The 16,690-nt window shown below is 40.6% G+C and overlaps 1 protein-coding gene across 2 annotated transcripts; it reads left to right on the top strand.

Annotated features, from left to right (window-relative positions):
- Positions 1–6,214: 6,214 nt before the first annotated feature.
- Positions 6,215–13,022, top strand: LOC139332642 (protein-lysine 6-oxidase). 2 transcript variants are annotated; one of them, XM_070964697.1, is made up of 7 exons: positions 6,560–6,752; positions 10,274–10,382; positions 11,078–11,209; positions 11,322–11,478; positions 11,840–11,935; positions 12,300–12,415; positions 12,953–13,022. In XM_070964697.1, the coding sequence occupies exons 1-7, from the start codon at positions 6,614–6,616 to the stop codon at positions 12,957–12,959; spliced, it is 756 nt and encodes a 251-aa protein (XP_070820798.1). In that variant the 5' UTR covers positions 6,560–6,613; the 3' UTR covers positions 12,960–13,022. The 2 variants fall into 2 exon arrangements, with proteins under 2 accessions (XP_070820797.1, XP_070820798.1); XM_070964696.1 differs by lacking the exon at positions 12,953–13,022 and having other exon boundaries at positions 6,215–6,752; positions 12,300–12,419.
- Positions 13,023–16,690: the final 3,668 nt, after the last annotated feature.

Here is a 16,690-nt window from a genome sequence, read left to right as displayed (position 1 = left end):
TGAGGATTATTTTTATCTCTTTGGTGTGAATTCTGTCACGTCCACAATGCATTCACAGGAACTGAGCAAAGCCGAAGTTGAAGTTTGCTAATTCATTTCATTTCAATAAAAACTCAGTATTTCAGGCAAAATCTCATCACTGCACATATTCTGTGTCTGCATGTGGCTTTCAAATACTCATCTCACTAAAATTAACATGTCTTCTCTCCACAATTGGAGTTATTTATAACTTACTTCATTGAGGGATAAAACTAGAGAAAGGTAATTGTACAAAATTCTTTGCCAAGGTTTAGGTACATAAAGACATGCATTTCCCCATGGCATAAATGTATGTGACAGTTAATACATATGTCACTATGTAAGTGTGAAGACGTGCCCTTCATACATGTTTGATTTTGGTCAGAGTTACATTTAGAAATTGATCAGGCAAGTGTTCTATAATGCCGGCTTATATCAAATAAATGCATTTTTAACATGCATGGCCACTGCAGAGTTAAAACTCCTGAATCTGACAGACCTTCGCTCTCACTTGGAGCCCCTCAGGGCATTGCATGATATTATCCAGTTATGAATGAGGCAAAAGCAACACCTTAATCTTTAATCAGTAGCTAAATATTACATAAAGATAAACTGAGGAATGTTTGGAGACCTGCGTGCATCTTACTCCATAGATGTGTTCTAGATAGTTGTGCTGGAATACATGAGCCATGTGTTCATTCATGCACTGCTATTATACTTGGCTGCTGGTGAATGTAGTTCATACCATTTTAACTCAGTTTTGTTTCTTATTTTGCCAAAAGAAATTTTCTTGATAACTTAAGACTTAGTAATTCAAAAGTCAGAAGGAAATGGGGTAAATCATTGCTGAATGAAGCTTAATTAGGTTGTGCAGATTGAACTTTTAATGGTCCATGTTGGGAAACTGAGCCATTGCAGCAGTTAGTGATACAAAAGAAGACCAAATAAAAAGGAGTAGAAAGAAGAAATGGGGCTTAAACATGTGCAGATTTAGCACATAGACCATGTTTTTTATTTAAACTACCCTCACTGTTTATTGTTGTGTTTAGGCACTGACAAGATTATATGTGTTAGATTTCTCTGGGTGTTGTATGATGTGGTATTTAAATTTCCTGTCACAATTACTAAACATTTAGTATATTTTGACAGAATATCACATGACATTTTAAAGTGTCTTCTATCATTTCAGGTGTGTTAATTGATAATTAGTGACTCTTCTTCACCTGTAGGAGCTGTGCTCCATTTCATTGTGCTGGCATGCTGTTTCTTACATAGTGGCAAGAGTGGAGAAACCTGGTTAGGTGGACCATGTGGATGTTATTACATGTGGTATTTTTATGCCTATGTCCTGCAGAGAGCTGTCGATTCAAGTTGGTGTTTTTGGAGTGAAGGTCTGTTTGAATGAATGCTGAAACTGTCATGTGGGTGAATATTGTGCAAGGGACAAAGGAAGGACCCAGATACAAGGTGGAAAAGTCTGAGAGTCTGATGTGGTGGGTGGATGGGTAATAGCAAGTCCGTAGAGTTAGATGCATCGGCCAGTAGGAAGCGAGAGGTGGCTGTGGACAGGGACGGATGGGGAGATGGAGTAAAATGAAAACAAACTGGGCAAACGTTGCAATGAAACAGAAAATTGGGCTTTTTCCATTCAGACACGTTTGTATGTGCTTTGATTTCTCTCCAGAGTTCACTGTTTTTTAAATCTAAGTTAAATGAGCCTTATCCACCAGGCAGCAGATGAAAGGAAGCTAGTTTGGAGGAACTGATCTCCATCACCACAACATCTGACCACACTCGGACAAATCAAGTAAGCTGGTGACAGATGAGGATGTCTCAAACATTAAAGCAAAAAAAGGAAGAAACTGGATCAGAAATAGTTATTTCATGTACCAGGATTGGACAGAAAACTGCTCCGAACAGGACCACCATCTCAGAGCCCCGCCCACACAGTTTGATTGATAGGTGATCTCTGGAAAGTACAGTGAAATAGAGCAGAAATATGAACCACCTCTCTCTGATGTTTAATGGAAAGTGTGTTGATGTGCCCTCTAGCTGTTTGGGACCCTGGGTTGGGGTCAGCGGGCTGATGTGGAATCAGGTTCTGTTGTGGTTTATGGTGCTTTTAATAAGCCTGGCTTCTATTAACTTGTGTTAGAGCTGCTTTACAGGCAGATCAGCAGGAATGAGCTGTTCTCACTCACTGACTGATGGATGCTTGTAGGTATGGATGGAGTGAATAATCATGTACACATTTAAAGCTCATGAGCAATAAGTGATACAGAAGAATGGTTGCTTGCTACAAGAAATAAAATTCCTCAGTTGTTAACACAAAGACTGGAGGCAGGGAGACATTTCACCAAGCTTCATAAAAAGTAAAAATCTACACCTTTTAAAGATGTCTGATTTACAATACATGCTATGTTTCATTTTCTTTGTGAGCTTGTGGTTTTGCTGTGTCTGACTCAAGTCTCCAAATTTGAAATGGAAGGATGGAATTGGAGGTCACTAACTTGTAGATAAGACTGCTTTTAACCCTCTTTACTGTGGCTCAACGCGTGGTTGGATGGAAGGTCAGTCATGTGCCTCACGTGTCTCATTTGCTGAATGCAGGTGTGATGTTCACCACATCACTGCACCGAGTCTTTAACACCTTTTTATATGTGAGGCCGTGGAGGGTCTTTCAATGTTGCTCAACAAACACTTTCACAAAATTGTCTTTTGCTAATGCTTATTCTTATTTCGTCTCTCTCAAACTCATATGTTGTTGATCTACTGTATAGTATGCCATTTTGTTGGATTATGACATTCTCTTCTTTCTTCCATTATTTTCTGCACACACACACACACACACACACACACACACACACACACACACACACACACACACACACACACACACACTAAAGGTGAGGTTGATGGTGATGAAGGCCTGTAATATTGTGTCTGGTGTTTCCATGGCTCTTTATGTGTCCTGTGTGCAGGAGACCCCTCCAGGCGGCCAGCCCTCATTATGAAGCTGTTTAAACTGCTCAGATCGGGCCGACACCTGCTTCTCATTGGAAACAGCAGCTGCTGCTGCCTTGTATTCCTGAAAGGGAAGTGCAGAGCGCTGCGATAAAGTCAGCCTGCCTTTGATCTTTAATGTCATAAAAATGGAGCTCTTGTTCAGCTTGATCACTTTTTCCTAACATGAAAGAATCAGTTCAACTATGCATACGTGTTGCTGCTGGAAGCTAGCTGTGTGGGTGCCCTCTGCTACTGGAGGAAGCAAAAGAGTGTTACCATTTCTCCTGCTTCTCCGAACCCAGGCGTAATCATGGACTGAATTCAACACAAGGGATTCAGCAGTATACAGTGTTTAGATTTGTATCTAAGACACATTGGTAAATTTGAGAGTAAATTAACTAAATTACAGATAAATATCTGGTGTCACAAATGGAAAAAGTTGCAATCACCACAGCCAATTAAGTGTTCACGCTACAGTTCCTCTAATGACCACTAGATGCTGACATTGAGAAACTCATGCTGGTGAATGAGAATATCCCCAAGTTCTCACAACAAATACAAAATCAGAAGATATTAGCATTTCAAAGGCTATTTTTGAGACTTAAAACTCGATTTTCCTTCCTTGGATTGGATGCAAACAGTGAGAGATGAGCATATGAAATTACAGTTGTCACGGTGGGTGAAGCAGCTGATAGTTAGCACATGCTCTGGCTGTTCCTTCAGGGGACAATGAACAGGTTCATTAGAGAACTGAAGTATGTGTCGTGTACATTAAACAACAGGACGATGAGGACAACAAAGTGTAAACATACTCAAGGTTCAAGCGAGGGCTCAGAGCCGCGGCCTGTTTAGTGATGTCTGGTCCCTGGGTGCCGGTCGACTGGCAGCCCACCGCTCCTGTGTCTGCCGTGGAAGAAGGACTGACCAGGGATGGGTCAAAAAGCGGGAAAGAATTTCTCAAAATGCATGGCGTGTGCAGTGTGCCCCTCAACTCTGCATGTTATGTGTATAAAATTGTGACGAATAAAGGAATTCTTCTCTTTAGGTTTGTTTCAAGTAATCAACATCTTTTAGAACTCTAACTTGACCTTCATCATCTGACAGGAGATGACTCCTTTGAATGAATGGAACTCATTTGAAGTGACATATTGGAATATAACCTGTGAGAAGTAACTTACATGGTTCAGTTTAAAGGGAAAGTATGTGCGTATCTGTGCATGCATGTATTTGTACCTGCTATATAGTGAGGACTGGAACAAGTTTTGAACCACAGAATGGGGACACTTTTGGAAAGTGAGGACATTTGGACTCAACTTCAAAGAGCTGTTTGAAGGTTACAACATGGTTTTGAGTTTTAGGTTAGAATTAGGTTTGGGTTAGGGTTAGTCTTTTTGTTGTGATGGGTAAAGGGCAAGGAAAAGCATTATGTCAATGAGTGTCCTCACAAAGATGGTGTGTGTGTATGCAGCATGTGGGTGGCAGGTTGTGTGTTTTACAGTGTTCTGAGAGGAGGAAACTTCTCAGTTGGTAAGTGCTTCAATTTCAGCTTTTTTAAAGCATCCTGAGTGCTCAGCAGGGGGGTATTTTTCCAATAAAACCAAACAAAAGCATCTTGAGTGGATTGTACAGTACCTCTGAGTAAGGCTTCATGTAAATGTACAGTAGCTGCAGGTTTTAATACCATAAACACAACAGATACCCATGAAAAATGAGACACGCTTGTGGCTTTTGGCTAGTGCTGAACAGTAAGAAAAAATAAAGGAAATAAAAAAATTCTCATCATGAAACAGTTATTTGTAACAGATATAATGAATACCCTGAGAGAAGTGGAACATACTGAACATATATCAACTTTTCTTATCCAGTGTGGACTCTGTGGATGCAGTTCTGACTTAGAGTTGAGTATTTTCAGCTCTGTGTAAAATCAGAGAGTAGCTCTGACCACAGAGATAATTAGACTGAGACAGTTGTGAGGCCAACCCATCACTCTGATTACACCTCATCTTGTGAAGAGAAAACAATGGGTCAGAACTTTGATTTTAAATAGAAAAAGCTGCTTTAGCTCCAGTCATTTCTAGTACAGCCTGATAAGATTCGAAGGGCTGTGCTGCTGTTTTGTCACATTACAGCAAATCCTTTTTCAGTTCATTTGATGATTTCCTTCCATCCAGACAGCCATTGGTTTCAGTTGTTTTGCATGAAAATCAGTTTCTGTAGAAAGATAATCCATTATTGTCAAGTTGCTTTATCATAATGCATCTTGAAACTTCTCCACGTTGATGCATTTAAGAACCCTCTGACATCTGAAATGCCAAATATCAAACTTTCAAAATCAACATCTCACAAAAATTCTGGGTGCTGAAGTTCATACTTGACAAAATGTCGCCTCTTTTTGTCACTTTGTGTGGTCAAATGCAGCTGCATAAAGTCAATGTTCCTGCTGCTGCTGCTGCTGCTGTTTGGGTTTGGCTGAAATGTAAACTGTAATTGTGAGAGTTCTGAAAAATACAGAATAAATGCTTCAGCACACTCTATCAGGTTCAACTCACTTCTCCAGGACAATGTGAGAAGGTATTGGTCCGGTTTAGCATTCATTTAAAACAGTGGCAAAAAACTAAACTTGACCAGCTTTGTCTGGTTTCTTGTCTTTAAATTTATTATTATTATTCTTAAAATGTGACAAGCCAAAGCAATGTACAGTTGTTTCATATCGTAAACATATTTTAAGAGACACTTTAATTGTATGATTAGTTATTACCCAAGACAATACATCTCTGTGCACCAGTGTTTTTTGTACTGCACATTTCACTCTGAAAAGTTCACCAGGTGTAGTTTACATGCACTGGAGTGACAGATCTGCAAATTTCAGTCTTGTGTCTTTACAAATTTCATCTGGTTGTTGGGCTGTTGACCCTGACTGGAAGGGTCAAGGTCACACCCAAAATCATACTGCAGCTTACAAAACTCCCTCTCTCTCTCTCTCTCTCTCTCTCTCTCTCTCTCTCTCTCTCTCTCTCTCTCTCTCTCTCTCTCTCTCTCTCTCTCCACAGCAGCTTTACCAGTTGCTGACCGGCAACACTTGAGAGAAAGTCTTCAAATCAGCGGTTGTGTGTTCGTGGGAAGAGGAAAATAGCGTCTTTTTTTGGAGAAATTTTAAAAGTAATACTTGATTTTTATTATTATTTTAATCATGAAGCAACTCTCCCCCGAGGCCTTGATTCTGTCTATAGCACATTTATGTTTCCTCTGTAGTTTTCTGGACGGGGCTCGCGCGCAGGAGGCTGCAGGTGATGGTGATGATGCGCTTCGTCCGGGGTTGACATGGCAACATAACGGACAGGTTTTCAGCATCCTGAGCCGCGGCTCTCGTTACCGGCCTTCCAGCAGAAGGCAAACCGGGTCACCCCGCCGCGGTAACCCTGTGGTCGTCCTCAGCAGCGGTAACGACACAGCTCCTGCCGCGCCCCGCGGCTCCCCGCGGGTCCCAGCCGCCAGCAGCACTGCGCAATTGCGCACGGTGACGCGCCAGCAGCAGCAGCAGCCGCCTGCCGCCAGCGACGGAGACGCTGCCCCGGTCAGGCGGGAGGACATGATGGTCGGAGACGATCCGTACAACCCGTACAAGTCTTCTAACTATTACCCGTATTATAACTACTACAACTCATACTACAGACCCAGACCCAGGGCTCAGCCCCGGCATGGATACGGCACCAGCTACCACCAGAACGGTACGTTTTTACACTTTACACACTTCTTCTGAGTTCCCTCTCGTCCACTGATCATCACAACAATAAAATCTGTTAAATTCAGTCAAAAGTAGGCTTTCGAGTAGGTAAAGTAAGTGAAAAGTATAAAAGGTCATAAAAATCTGGTGTCTGCAGAGTATTTATTCCTGTAGCTCTGTAATCTCTCTCATGCTCATTCAAAATAGACAGGTGTTTCAGTTTTTACACGCCTGTCATTAAATTCAGGCTTCATTTCACATGAATTTTGATGATACCCCCATTTCACTTTGATCATTTCAAATGGTGAAGAAACCCTTGCTTTTAATATAGGGCCTATTAAAATATACTGACAGTTTGTTTTGCATCTGTACTGTTAGAGCATACTGTGAGGACTTCAGTTTAAAAGCCAATTCACTGAATTTAATCTTTAGCATACTAACCTATGCTCACAGGGTGCTTGGTGAGCACTAACTGAGCTGAGATGAGTCCAGGGGCCATATTTAAATAGGCCACACCCAGCAGCATCATGCAAGTCAAAACTTGAGGGGAGGCACAATTAGAGAAGGGTGTGTGGGGTCCTTCCTCAGAAAACAAACCAAAAAAATGATGACGTAGTTTGTTTTTGAGGCTCAGTCATCTCCCACTTTACATTAGCCATACTGTAGATTTATTTAGAGATTTCCATGTCAGTTATTTGTACTGTTATGGTCACTGACAAGGACTCTCACTTATTCACCCACCTCTACACTGCTGCCACTTGTCTTAAAGAACTTTAATCTTGTTGTCAAGGGGCGTAAATTCACATAAAAAGACTTAATTAATTTAGAGAACATAGATAATAAAGCTACAGCTGAAATGAATGGTCTGCCAACATGGTAATAACTGTTTTTTCAAGCACAAATGCACAGAGAGCATCATGGGTACAGATCAGATCAGAAGCAGTATTTTCTCCATCTCTAATGAAAGCTCCTGAGCAGTGGTAACCTGTTTACTGAACTAACCACCATCCTCGCAAGATCCATCATCACCGCCACCCTAAGTATACACACCTGTCACCATATACACATGATATAAAGAGAGGAGAGAGCAATAATGGCCAAGAGTAGGATTTTCATGCCCACCTTAACATCTGTCTGCAAGGCTCCTAAAGGAACCTCGTAACTCTGTCCAAGTTCACTTCCTGGGTCCTCTCTACCTCAACAATAACCATCTATCACAGGTCACTGCTAGATAGCGAGCCAAAAGGCTGAACAACTGGATTGTGGGATGGCTAATAACTTAAACTGGCACTAGCCAACTATCTTGCAAAGCAAACTATGGCTACAATTCGCAAATGAAATCAAGTGTGCATAACTAATAGTTTTCCATTTTTGGACATTTATAACAGGGATTGCTCTATAAACCACTTCAGCAACACACTGTTAAGCTGCAGCCAATATCTCCTCCAGCACTCATGTGTAACACAGTGCCATGCGTGTAAACCTGTGATTTCATCCTGCAACTTTTGGAGGAAACTAGTGCTGTCAAAAATATTGCGTTATTAACGCGTTAACGCAAATCAATTTTAATGGCGTCATTTTTTTTATCGCGAGATTAACACTCTTTGTGACCTAGTGAACTTGTAGTTTTTTATAAGCTGTGGCCACTGCTAGTAACGCAAGAAAAACTACAGGATCCGATTGTAAACTGGAAACAAAACAATAGGCACCAAAACCAGGCGACAAAGGATGGCTTTCAACAGAGGCATATGGATGCTATTATGTTCAAAGGAAGTTTAAGAAAGGAAAGTTTAAGCCATGGTTTAACTGCATTATAGGCTGAGTCCTAGTTTACAATGATGTGCACTTTGCAACTTTGTTTTGGATCACCCTGTTTTGATCACTTTGAAAGGGCTGTTGAAGGGGCTTTTTTGGAACCAAGTATTTATTTTTTTTGTCATCTGTTTATTGACAGTGTTAAATTGTGTGAGATTTGATTCATTCAAATGTGAATGTTAGTGTGAAATATAACACTACAGGTTGTTGTTTTCAATAAAAAACGTTTGCACAAAGCAAGCCAATCCAGTTTTCCATGTTGATCTGAGTATTAAAATGATAATTCAAAGGACATTTAGAATAGCTTAAGTATGACATTCATGAGATTAATCGTGATTAAATATTTTAATCGATTAACAGCACTAAAAGAAATTAATCAAAACTGTGGTAGGGCACGCGGCACCTAAGCTTGAATGGTCAAGATGTATATGGCTGTACTCCTTTGCCTACACAGATACATGGAGGGAAAGGATTTTCTCATTGTGCCACAAACCTCCGATATCTGCCTGCAAGGTGTCACTCAGGACAAAATGTCCCATTAAATTCATTTCCAGATGTGGGCCACATCAAAGTCATATTGTACCACAAGCACTGGATGGAAAATAAAATGAATCCAGCAGTTTTTTATGGATTCTTGCTTCCGCTTAGAAGGTTAAAAATCAGTTCAGACCAATGGCTCTGACACACACTGCATGAAGGTATTTTCAGCTAAATACACTTGACCTAAGTACTAATTATGCAATAAAATTGTCCCTGTCAGTGTTTTACTATTCTACGTGATGTCTGTGTATTAATATTACTGCTGCACGAACGGGCTGCACGGTGGCGCAGCAGGTAGTGCGCATACCTCACAGCAAGAAGGTTGCCGGTTCGATTAGTTCGTTCGTTGCCTTTCTGTGTGAAGTTTGCATGTTCTTCCTGTGCATGCGTGGGTTCTCTCTGGGTACTCCGGCTTCCTCCCACAGACCAAAAACATGCTCATTAGGTTAATTGGTGACTCTAAAATTGCCCCTAGGTGTGAGTGTGAGCGTGAATGGTTGTCTGTCTCTATATGTTGCCCTGCGATCGGCTGGCGACCGGTCCAGGGTGTACCCCGCCTCTCGCCCGTTGACAGCTGGGATAGACTCCAGCCCCCCCGCAACCCCGAAAGGGATAGGCAGTATAGAAGATGGATGGATGGATGGATGCTGCACAAATGTGTATGTTGCATACATGATACAGGAGCTAATTTTAACTAAAAGCCTGATTCCAAAAAAGTCAGAACGCTCTCTAAAACAAAAATTAAACAGAATGTGATAATTTTCTAATCCTTTTTTGACATATACTCTATTGAGAACAATACAAAGACAATTTATTTAATGTTCGACCTCATCAGCTTCATCGATTTCTGTAAATATCTGTTTATTCTGAATTTGATGCAGTAACACGTTTCAAACATTGGGACAGGAGCAACTAAAGCTCCAAAAACACCTGTTTGGAACATTCCACAGGTAAACAGGTTCACTGGTAACAGCTGATAGTATCATGATTGGGTATGAAAGGGGCATCCTGAAAGGCTGAGTCACTCAAAAGCAAGGATGGAGCAAGGACGCTCTTTTCAAATCCTGTTTCATGTGCCTGAACAGCCAATCAGACATCAGAGAGCTCGCTTTCACCCACTGGCTCCATAATCACTATACTCAATGTGCTGTGTTCTCATCCTGTTTGCAGGTCTCCCTGATCTGGTTCCTGATCCATACTACATCCAGATCGCCTCCTACGTCCAGAGGATGCCCATGTACAACCTCCGCTGTGCTGCTGAAGAGAACTGTCTCGCCACGTAAGTTGAACACCTGCTTCGAGACCTCTGGCTCAATGCCCACATCTCAGATTTGTGCAGTGGTTTGAATAAAATGAACTGAATAAGAAAATTTACAGAACAACATTAAATCTTATCAGACTAAGGAGACACTTTCAGAGCTCCTAAAGTTGTTCTGTTTTTTTTTCTGCTGTCTGAGTCGCAGGTCTGACTGTGATGAAGGACGCCTGAGTCTGATTTCTGACAAAGACCTGCAATTGACGTTAATTAACGTTGAGTGTTTTGGTTGCCTAACCCTAAACATACCATAACCACAGTCTTTCCCTAACCTTAACCATACTGCAGCGGGGCAGGTAGTGCAGAAGAAAAAAAAACATTGTCATTGAATATCTTTAATCCACTTTTGCTTCTCCAATATGGACGCTCTTCTCTTGTGACAGGACAGCAGCAACATACTGTGTCACTACTGTCAGCTGATGTTGTTGATGTTTTTTCTTATGTCACATTAATATATTTGTCAAATTAGCAGCAGTGAAAATACTTATTTCAAAAAGCACTTACTTACCTCCCTGTCTCCTCTCCTCCCTTCTCTCCGTGTTTCCTCTTGTCTCCTATCCCTCCTCTCCTTTTCACCTCTCGCATCCTCTCCTTGTCTCCTTTTCTCATTTCCTCCCCTGTTCTCTCCTCATCTCATCTAATCTCCTCGCCCCTTCAAGATCCTCCAGATACTCTCAGGATTATGACACCAGAGTTTTGCTGCGGTTTCCTCAGAGGGTGAAGAACCAGGGGACAGCGGACTTCCTGCCCAGTAAACCTCGATATGCCTGGGAGTGGCACAGCTGTCATAAGTGGGTAGCTAGCAGTAGCTCGTAGAAGCTAGCATTAGCCCTTTAATACGTAAATGAGTGTCTGCTAAATGAACTGCTTGATAAAAGTCTTTTTTGTGGTGGTGTTGTTCAGTCACTTCCACAGCATGGATGAGTTCAGCCTGTACGAGCTGCTGGATGTCCAGACTCAGAGGCAGGTAGCTGAGGGTCACAAGGCCAGCTTCTGTCTGGAGGACACTTCCTGTGACCCAGGATACTACCGCCGCTTTGCCTGCACCTCACACACTCAGGTACAAACGCACACACATGCACACACGTCTCTATCACTGTACCAGTGGAGATGCTCAGATGAAATAATGCATTCTCTAGCGCCTTACTCTAACCTTAACCATCACAACTGAATGTCCCCACAGTGACAGGAGGTCCCCATGGGTTGGTGAGCACTCAGGTTAAAGTCCCCATCAGGATATAAAAACAAAACAAACACACACGCACGCACACACATTTTTAAAAATCTGTTTATATATCTTTTTGTGTGACAAACAATGTTTCAATTACAAGAAGGCCATAGAATCCATAGCTGGCTTTGTGTACATATGATTGTACACACGATGTCTGATACAGTAAATTGGATTTTGTGTGTGTGTGCAGGGTTTGAGTCCAGGTTGTTATGACACCTACAACGCTGACATTGACTGTCAGTGGATTGACATCACTGACGTCTCTCCTGGAAGATACATCTTAAAGGTATGGAAGCTGCTGGGGAAAAAATGACTGGCTTTGTATAGATAAGTCATGTTATCCTACTCGTATAAGCATGCTATCACTGTATTTTCCTCATTACACAGTATAAAAAGTCAAATTCAATTAAATTCAATTCAATATTCCTTTATTAGTCCTGCAAGGGGAAATTCCAGTTTACAGCAGCACCAGTAAAAGACAGATTAGATAGATAGAACTAAGATTCTCAAGATTCAAACTAAGATTCTCTGGTAGCAACCAGTGGAACTGAGAACCACAGACAGGAAGACAGAAAGTACTGAGAGACAGACCAATACATCGTTGGATTGTGTTTTTTCATGTACTGATGACTGGTGCATGCCCTCGGCAGGTGACAGTAAATCCCAGGCAGCAGGTTCCTGAGTCAAACTTTAACAACAACGTGGTCCGCTGTGACGTCCAGTACACCGGCACCTCGGCTCACATCTCTGGATGCACCATGACATCGTGAGTAACATTATCTGCTTCTCCTCTTACTTTGAGCTTTATTGCAGGTTAACTAGTTTTGCAATGATCAAATTCAGGGGCAAATTTTCATCTGAATATTTGATTTCCAACCCATTTTAAAGGGTTCATATGTGTGAAAATTCACTGAGGGTTTTTGAATTTGCGTGGCTCCTTCCAAAAGCTAGACAGCTGTGATTTTACTGTCGAGTAAAAGCAGCAGCTGTGCCACTGAGTGTATGGGCCCCAAAGTTACACGTTCATAGCAAAGTCAGAGACCCATTTACTGTCTGTTAAATATTCCACTGAAGTAACAACTTCACAGGTCTGCTCCCTGAGAACACCTGTAAATATTTGTCTGAGAGACAGAAATACCTACAAGTTCTTAACACCTTGTGATTCTTTTTAATATGAAAGAAAAGAAAGAACAGATTTTCAGCCTGGAGACAACAGGGCCAAACTTTATCTGTCAGCCTTTAATGATAATCAGTGCTTTGATCCAAACAGTGATTGATTTTATTGTCCTTCTGTTTCTTGCAGATATTGAGATGAATTCTGCAATACGATCTTGAAAAGAAGAAGAATGAAGCTTAAAGTTACACGTGATTTAAACACTTCAATTATAAACAGATTAAAGCAAAAACGGATTATCAAACTGTCATGAAACACCTGAACCAGTTTATTTTAGTCAAATGAAGCCTGACGTCAGAGGGAGCATAAATGAGAGCTGGATTACTAATAGGTTTTTCACATTACTGAGGCCGGTATTCATGTCAGTAAGAATGCACCAGGACGTACATTTAGTCCATTTTTGGACTTGGACTGGAGGTTCTGGATTGGGTTGCACCAGCTATTTGTAAATCCACTACTGAGCAATAACTCCTAAATAAATAAGTCCTGGACTGAGTGATTTAGTGCAACAGGTTGCACCATTAATACTTAAGCAATGTTTTATCTAGTACCAGCTTCAGTGATTTATACATCAGGCGCTTTAAACATCTGTAACAGCGTCCAATCAGAAGTGATCTATGCAAACTGTAACATCACTCAGCTGTAACTTCTAAAAATAACAGCTGTAGGCGGCCAAACATATTGAAGTTACCAGCCAATATGTAGCCTTGCTTTTCTTTATATCTGCATACGCCAACAATGTTATCAGCAGAACCTTTACTAATTTGAGGACTGTATTATTTTGTAAAATAGAATTTAAAATCTAACCCGTGGACAGTCAGTCTATCAATAATAAACAGCATTTTGATCAAGTGTCAGGTCAGACGTGTCCATATTGCCTCTTTAATAGACAAACAGAAGACATACAGTATATTAGCTAACTAGTGTTAGTTTTGTCAGTTCAGTTAATTAGTCATGCAGCGTTACACCAAATATGAACGAATGATTTAGAGCTAGTAAGAACAACTCATAAGAGGTTCGTGTTGAATTCCTACTTTAAAAACACTTACTTTATAACTGAGCTAAGGCAAAGTTTGAACTTACAAACAGGTGGTGCAACCAGATCCTGGTACTTTACTTGAGTATTTTCCTCCACTACACTACAGAGAAATGTTCTACCTGTTAGTAAAGTTGTATTTGCTTTTCACATTTAGCTTTTACATTAAATGAAAAAAATTGACCGGGAGGCTGTTGAGCGTTTTCTGCTTTCCAGACAATTATTCAGAGGATCAAAGGTCAGAGAGAGCAGGAATAAAAATGAATTTAATAGTTATGAAAGTGTCAGCCTTTATGTTACAGTACTTATCAAGTTTTTTTTGTCTTTTGATTTACTTTTCTCATGTTCAGGGTAAAGTTTTTTGTGATGTTGACATAACAAGTTTGTGTTCTTGATCAATTAACTACTTAAATACTGAAAAATATTATCTTATTACTGTTTGATCAAGACCTGACAGAACCACTTCATCATGGTAACAGAATCACTTTGTGATGGCAGTTACTCACATGCATTTTCTCCCTGGGCTTCCTTAGATTTATTTTATACAATATGCTATAACTGACATTTTAATATTAATTTAATGTTTTGAAATGGAGAAATTTTGCAATGACAGTTTCTGGGCATTTTCACAGAAGACTGATCACAGCAGTTCTGTTTTAAACTTCCTATATGGTTTTATTTTACTTGTGTTTTTCTGTCCGTTATTGGTGCTGTAGAGTAGATCTTTGATTTCTGGTGCTAAAGGTGGTTTTCACTTCGTGCCATTTGGTGTCCCTAAACTGGATTGAACCAGAAATACTCACCAGAGGGACATAAAATGAGCTGCTGGTGGAAATCCTGTTGAAAGTCATCGCTGTATAGAGTGTGTATACAGAGTACATGGTGTGTGTACTTGTACTTGACAACCAGTAACCACATATACCTACAGAGCTGTATATAGGCGAGCTCACATCTCATGTTATCAACCTGCATTACTGCTTCATATCACATTAATAAAGTTTGCTTCAGTGTGAACAGTGTTATGTGTTGACTCTCTGCAGCTCACAGTACTCAAACTAAAGATGTTTTTTTACAGCAGACAGTTTGACTTGTCAAACACCTGTGTAACTAATAACATTATTAATGGCTGGTGCCATCATTTATGTTATTAGCTACATGTGCCTTTTTAGCAATGGCGAGTCAGAATGTCTTCTGTGAGAATGGTCTTTAAACTTGACTTTCTCTCAGTGCCTGGGAGGTTCATGTGATGTCACTGTGTCTGTGTTGTTCCCTCAGCATCATAATTAATGTTGCCCTGGGACCATCATGCAACTGACCAAAGAGCTATGAAGTCTGCATAAGGAGCAGGCCAGTGGATTTAGCTAGAAATTACTCTTTTAAGAAATAATCTGTGATTAAAGTGTTAAGTATAATAATCAGAAAGCTTATGGACAACAGCACCTTTTAAAACAAAGTTACAAAGTCCTATAGGTGTAGAGGAGTGTTTTTGAGACAGGAGAGTCACATTCAGACAGCTTCTCCTCATCTACAAAATGCTGAAGTTCAAGTTCAGCAAAGTTAGTGTTTACTTGCAAAGTGTCTCTAAAGAAGATACTGAGAGAACAGAGGGGTCTTTAAATGTTTGTGTTGTTCACAACAGAATATGTCAAGAACTGTGGTGAGAAGCTACCTTCCCCACATAGCTGTCATGGTCCACTCTGGTTTTACTGTTTTCTGGGTTTTGCTTGTGTGTTTTCAGTGTTTCCTTCCAGTGCTCCTCCCCACTCTGCAGTGTTTGTGTTTGGAAAACGGATATTTTGGCCTCTCCGTTTTCAAAAATTACATCATGCACACAACATCGTTTTCAAAAATGTTGTTTAACCCTGTTTACACGCCAACACATAACTGCCATTTTCAGAAATCTCCACTTTGGCCGTAGTTTTTAAAAATAATTGTTTTCTGTGAAAAAAGCTCCATTTGCGTGTAAACGAGAGGCCAAACCGCGTGAAAACATATGCGTTTTCCCTAAGTGTAAACGTAGGCTCAGTGAAGAGATGGGCATCTCAGTGACCGACTTATCAATGAGCATTAGCTAGCAGTGTCTATAGCTCCACACTATGCATTATGGTGCTCTGAGGTGAGGTGGAAACAAAGGTATAATTCCAATTCCAAAAAAGTTGAGATGTTATACAGAACTTAAAAACAGAGTGCTGGTTTACTGACACACCCAATCATAATACTCTCACCTGTTACCAATCAACCTGTTAACCAGGTGTTTTTGAAGCATTCCACAACATTCTCAGTCTTTAGTTGCTCCTGTCCCAACTTGTTTGAAGCATGTTGCTACATCATATTCAGTGTAAGCAAGAATTAACAAAAATCAATAAAGCTGATGAGGATAACTATTAGCTTACTTTCATTAATTTATTGAGAAGCTCCTTTAAGCTCTTTTTTAAGTTTTAAGTTCAGCACTTTGGGAAAACATCAGATTTTTCTGCTGTTCTCTGTCCAGTGGTGGAAGGTAAGTACATTTACTCAATGATTGTACTGGAATACTAATACAAGGTTTTTTATGCAACTTTATATTTCTACTCCCCCCACATCTCAGGGGCAAATATTGAACTTAATACTCCACTACATTTGTCTGACAGCTTTAGTTACTCATTACGTTACAGATTGCAATTTTTAATACCCTCCTGTCCATTAAAAACCATCCATCCATCCATTATCTATACCGCCTATCCCTTTCGGGGTTGCGGGGGGCTGGAGCCTATCCCAGCTACAATGGGCGAGAGGCGGGGTACACCCTGAGCCGGTCGCCAGCCGATTGCAGGGCAACATGTAAGGACAAA

Source organism: Chaetodon trifascialis, chromosome 6, assembly GCF_039877785.1.
Source record: "Chaetodon trifascialis isolate fChaTrf1 chromosome 6, fChaTrf1.hap1, whole genome shotgun sequence".
NCBI classification, from domain to species: Eukaryota; Metazoa; Chordata; class Actinopteri; order Chaetodontiformes; family Chaetodontidae; genus Chaetodon; species Chaetodon trifascialis.
This window is presented reverse-complemented; position numbering and strand designations above follow the sequence as displayed.

Excerpts from the sequence above, each read along its gene's own strand:
- LOC139332642 (XM_070964696.1), top strand. The coding sequence starts at position 6,215 with ATGAAGCAACTCTCCCCCGAGGCCTTGATTCTGTCTATAGCACATTTA. Across the intron at positions 11,210-11,321 it reads GAGTGGCACAGCTGTCATAA|TCACTTCCACAGCATGGATG; the intron begins GTGGGTAGCTAG and ends GGTGTTGTTCAG. Across the intron at positions 11,936-12,299 it reads CTGGAAGATACATCTTAAAG|GTGACAGTAAATCCCAGGCA; the intron begins GTATGGAAGCTG and ends TGCCCTCGGCAG.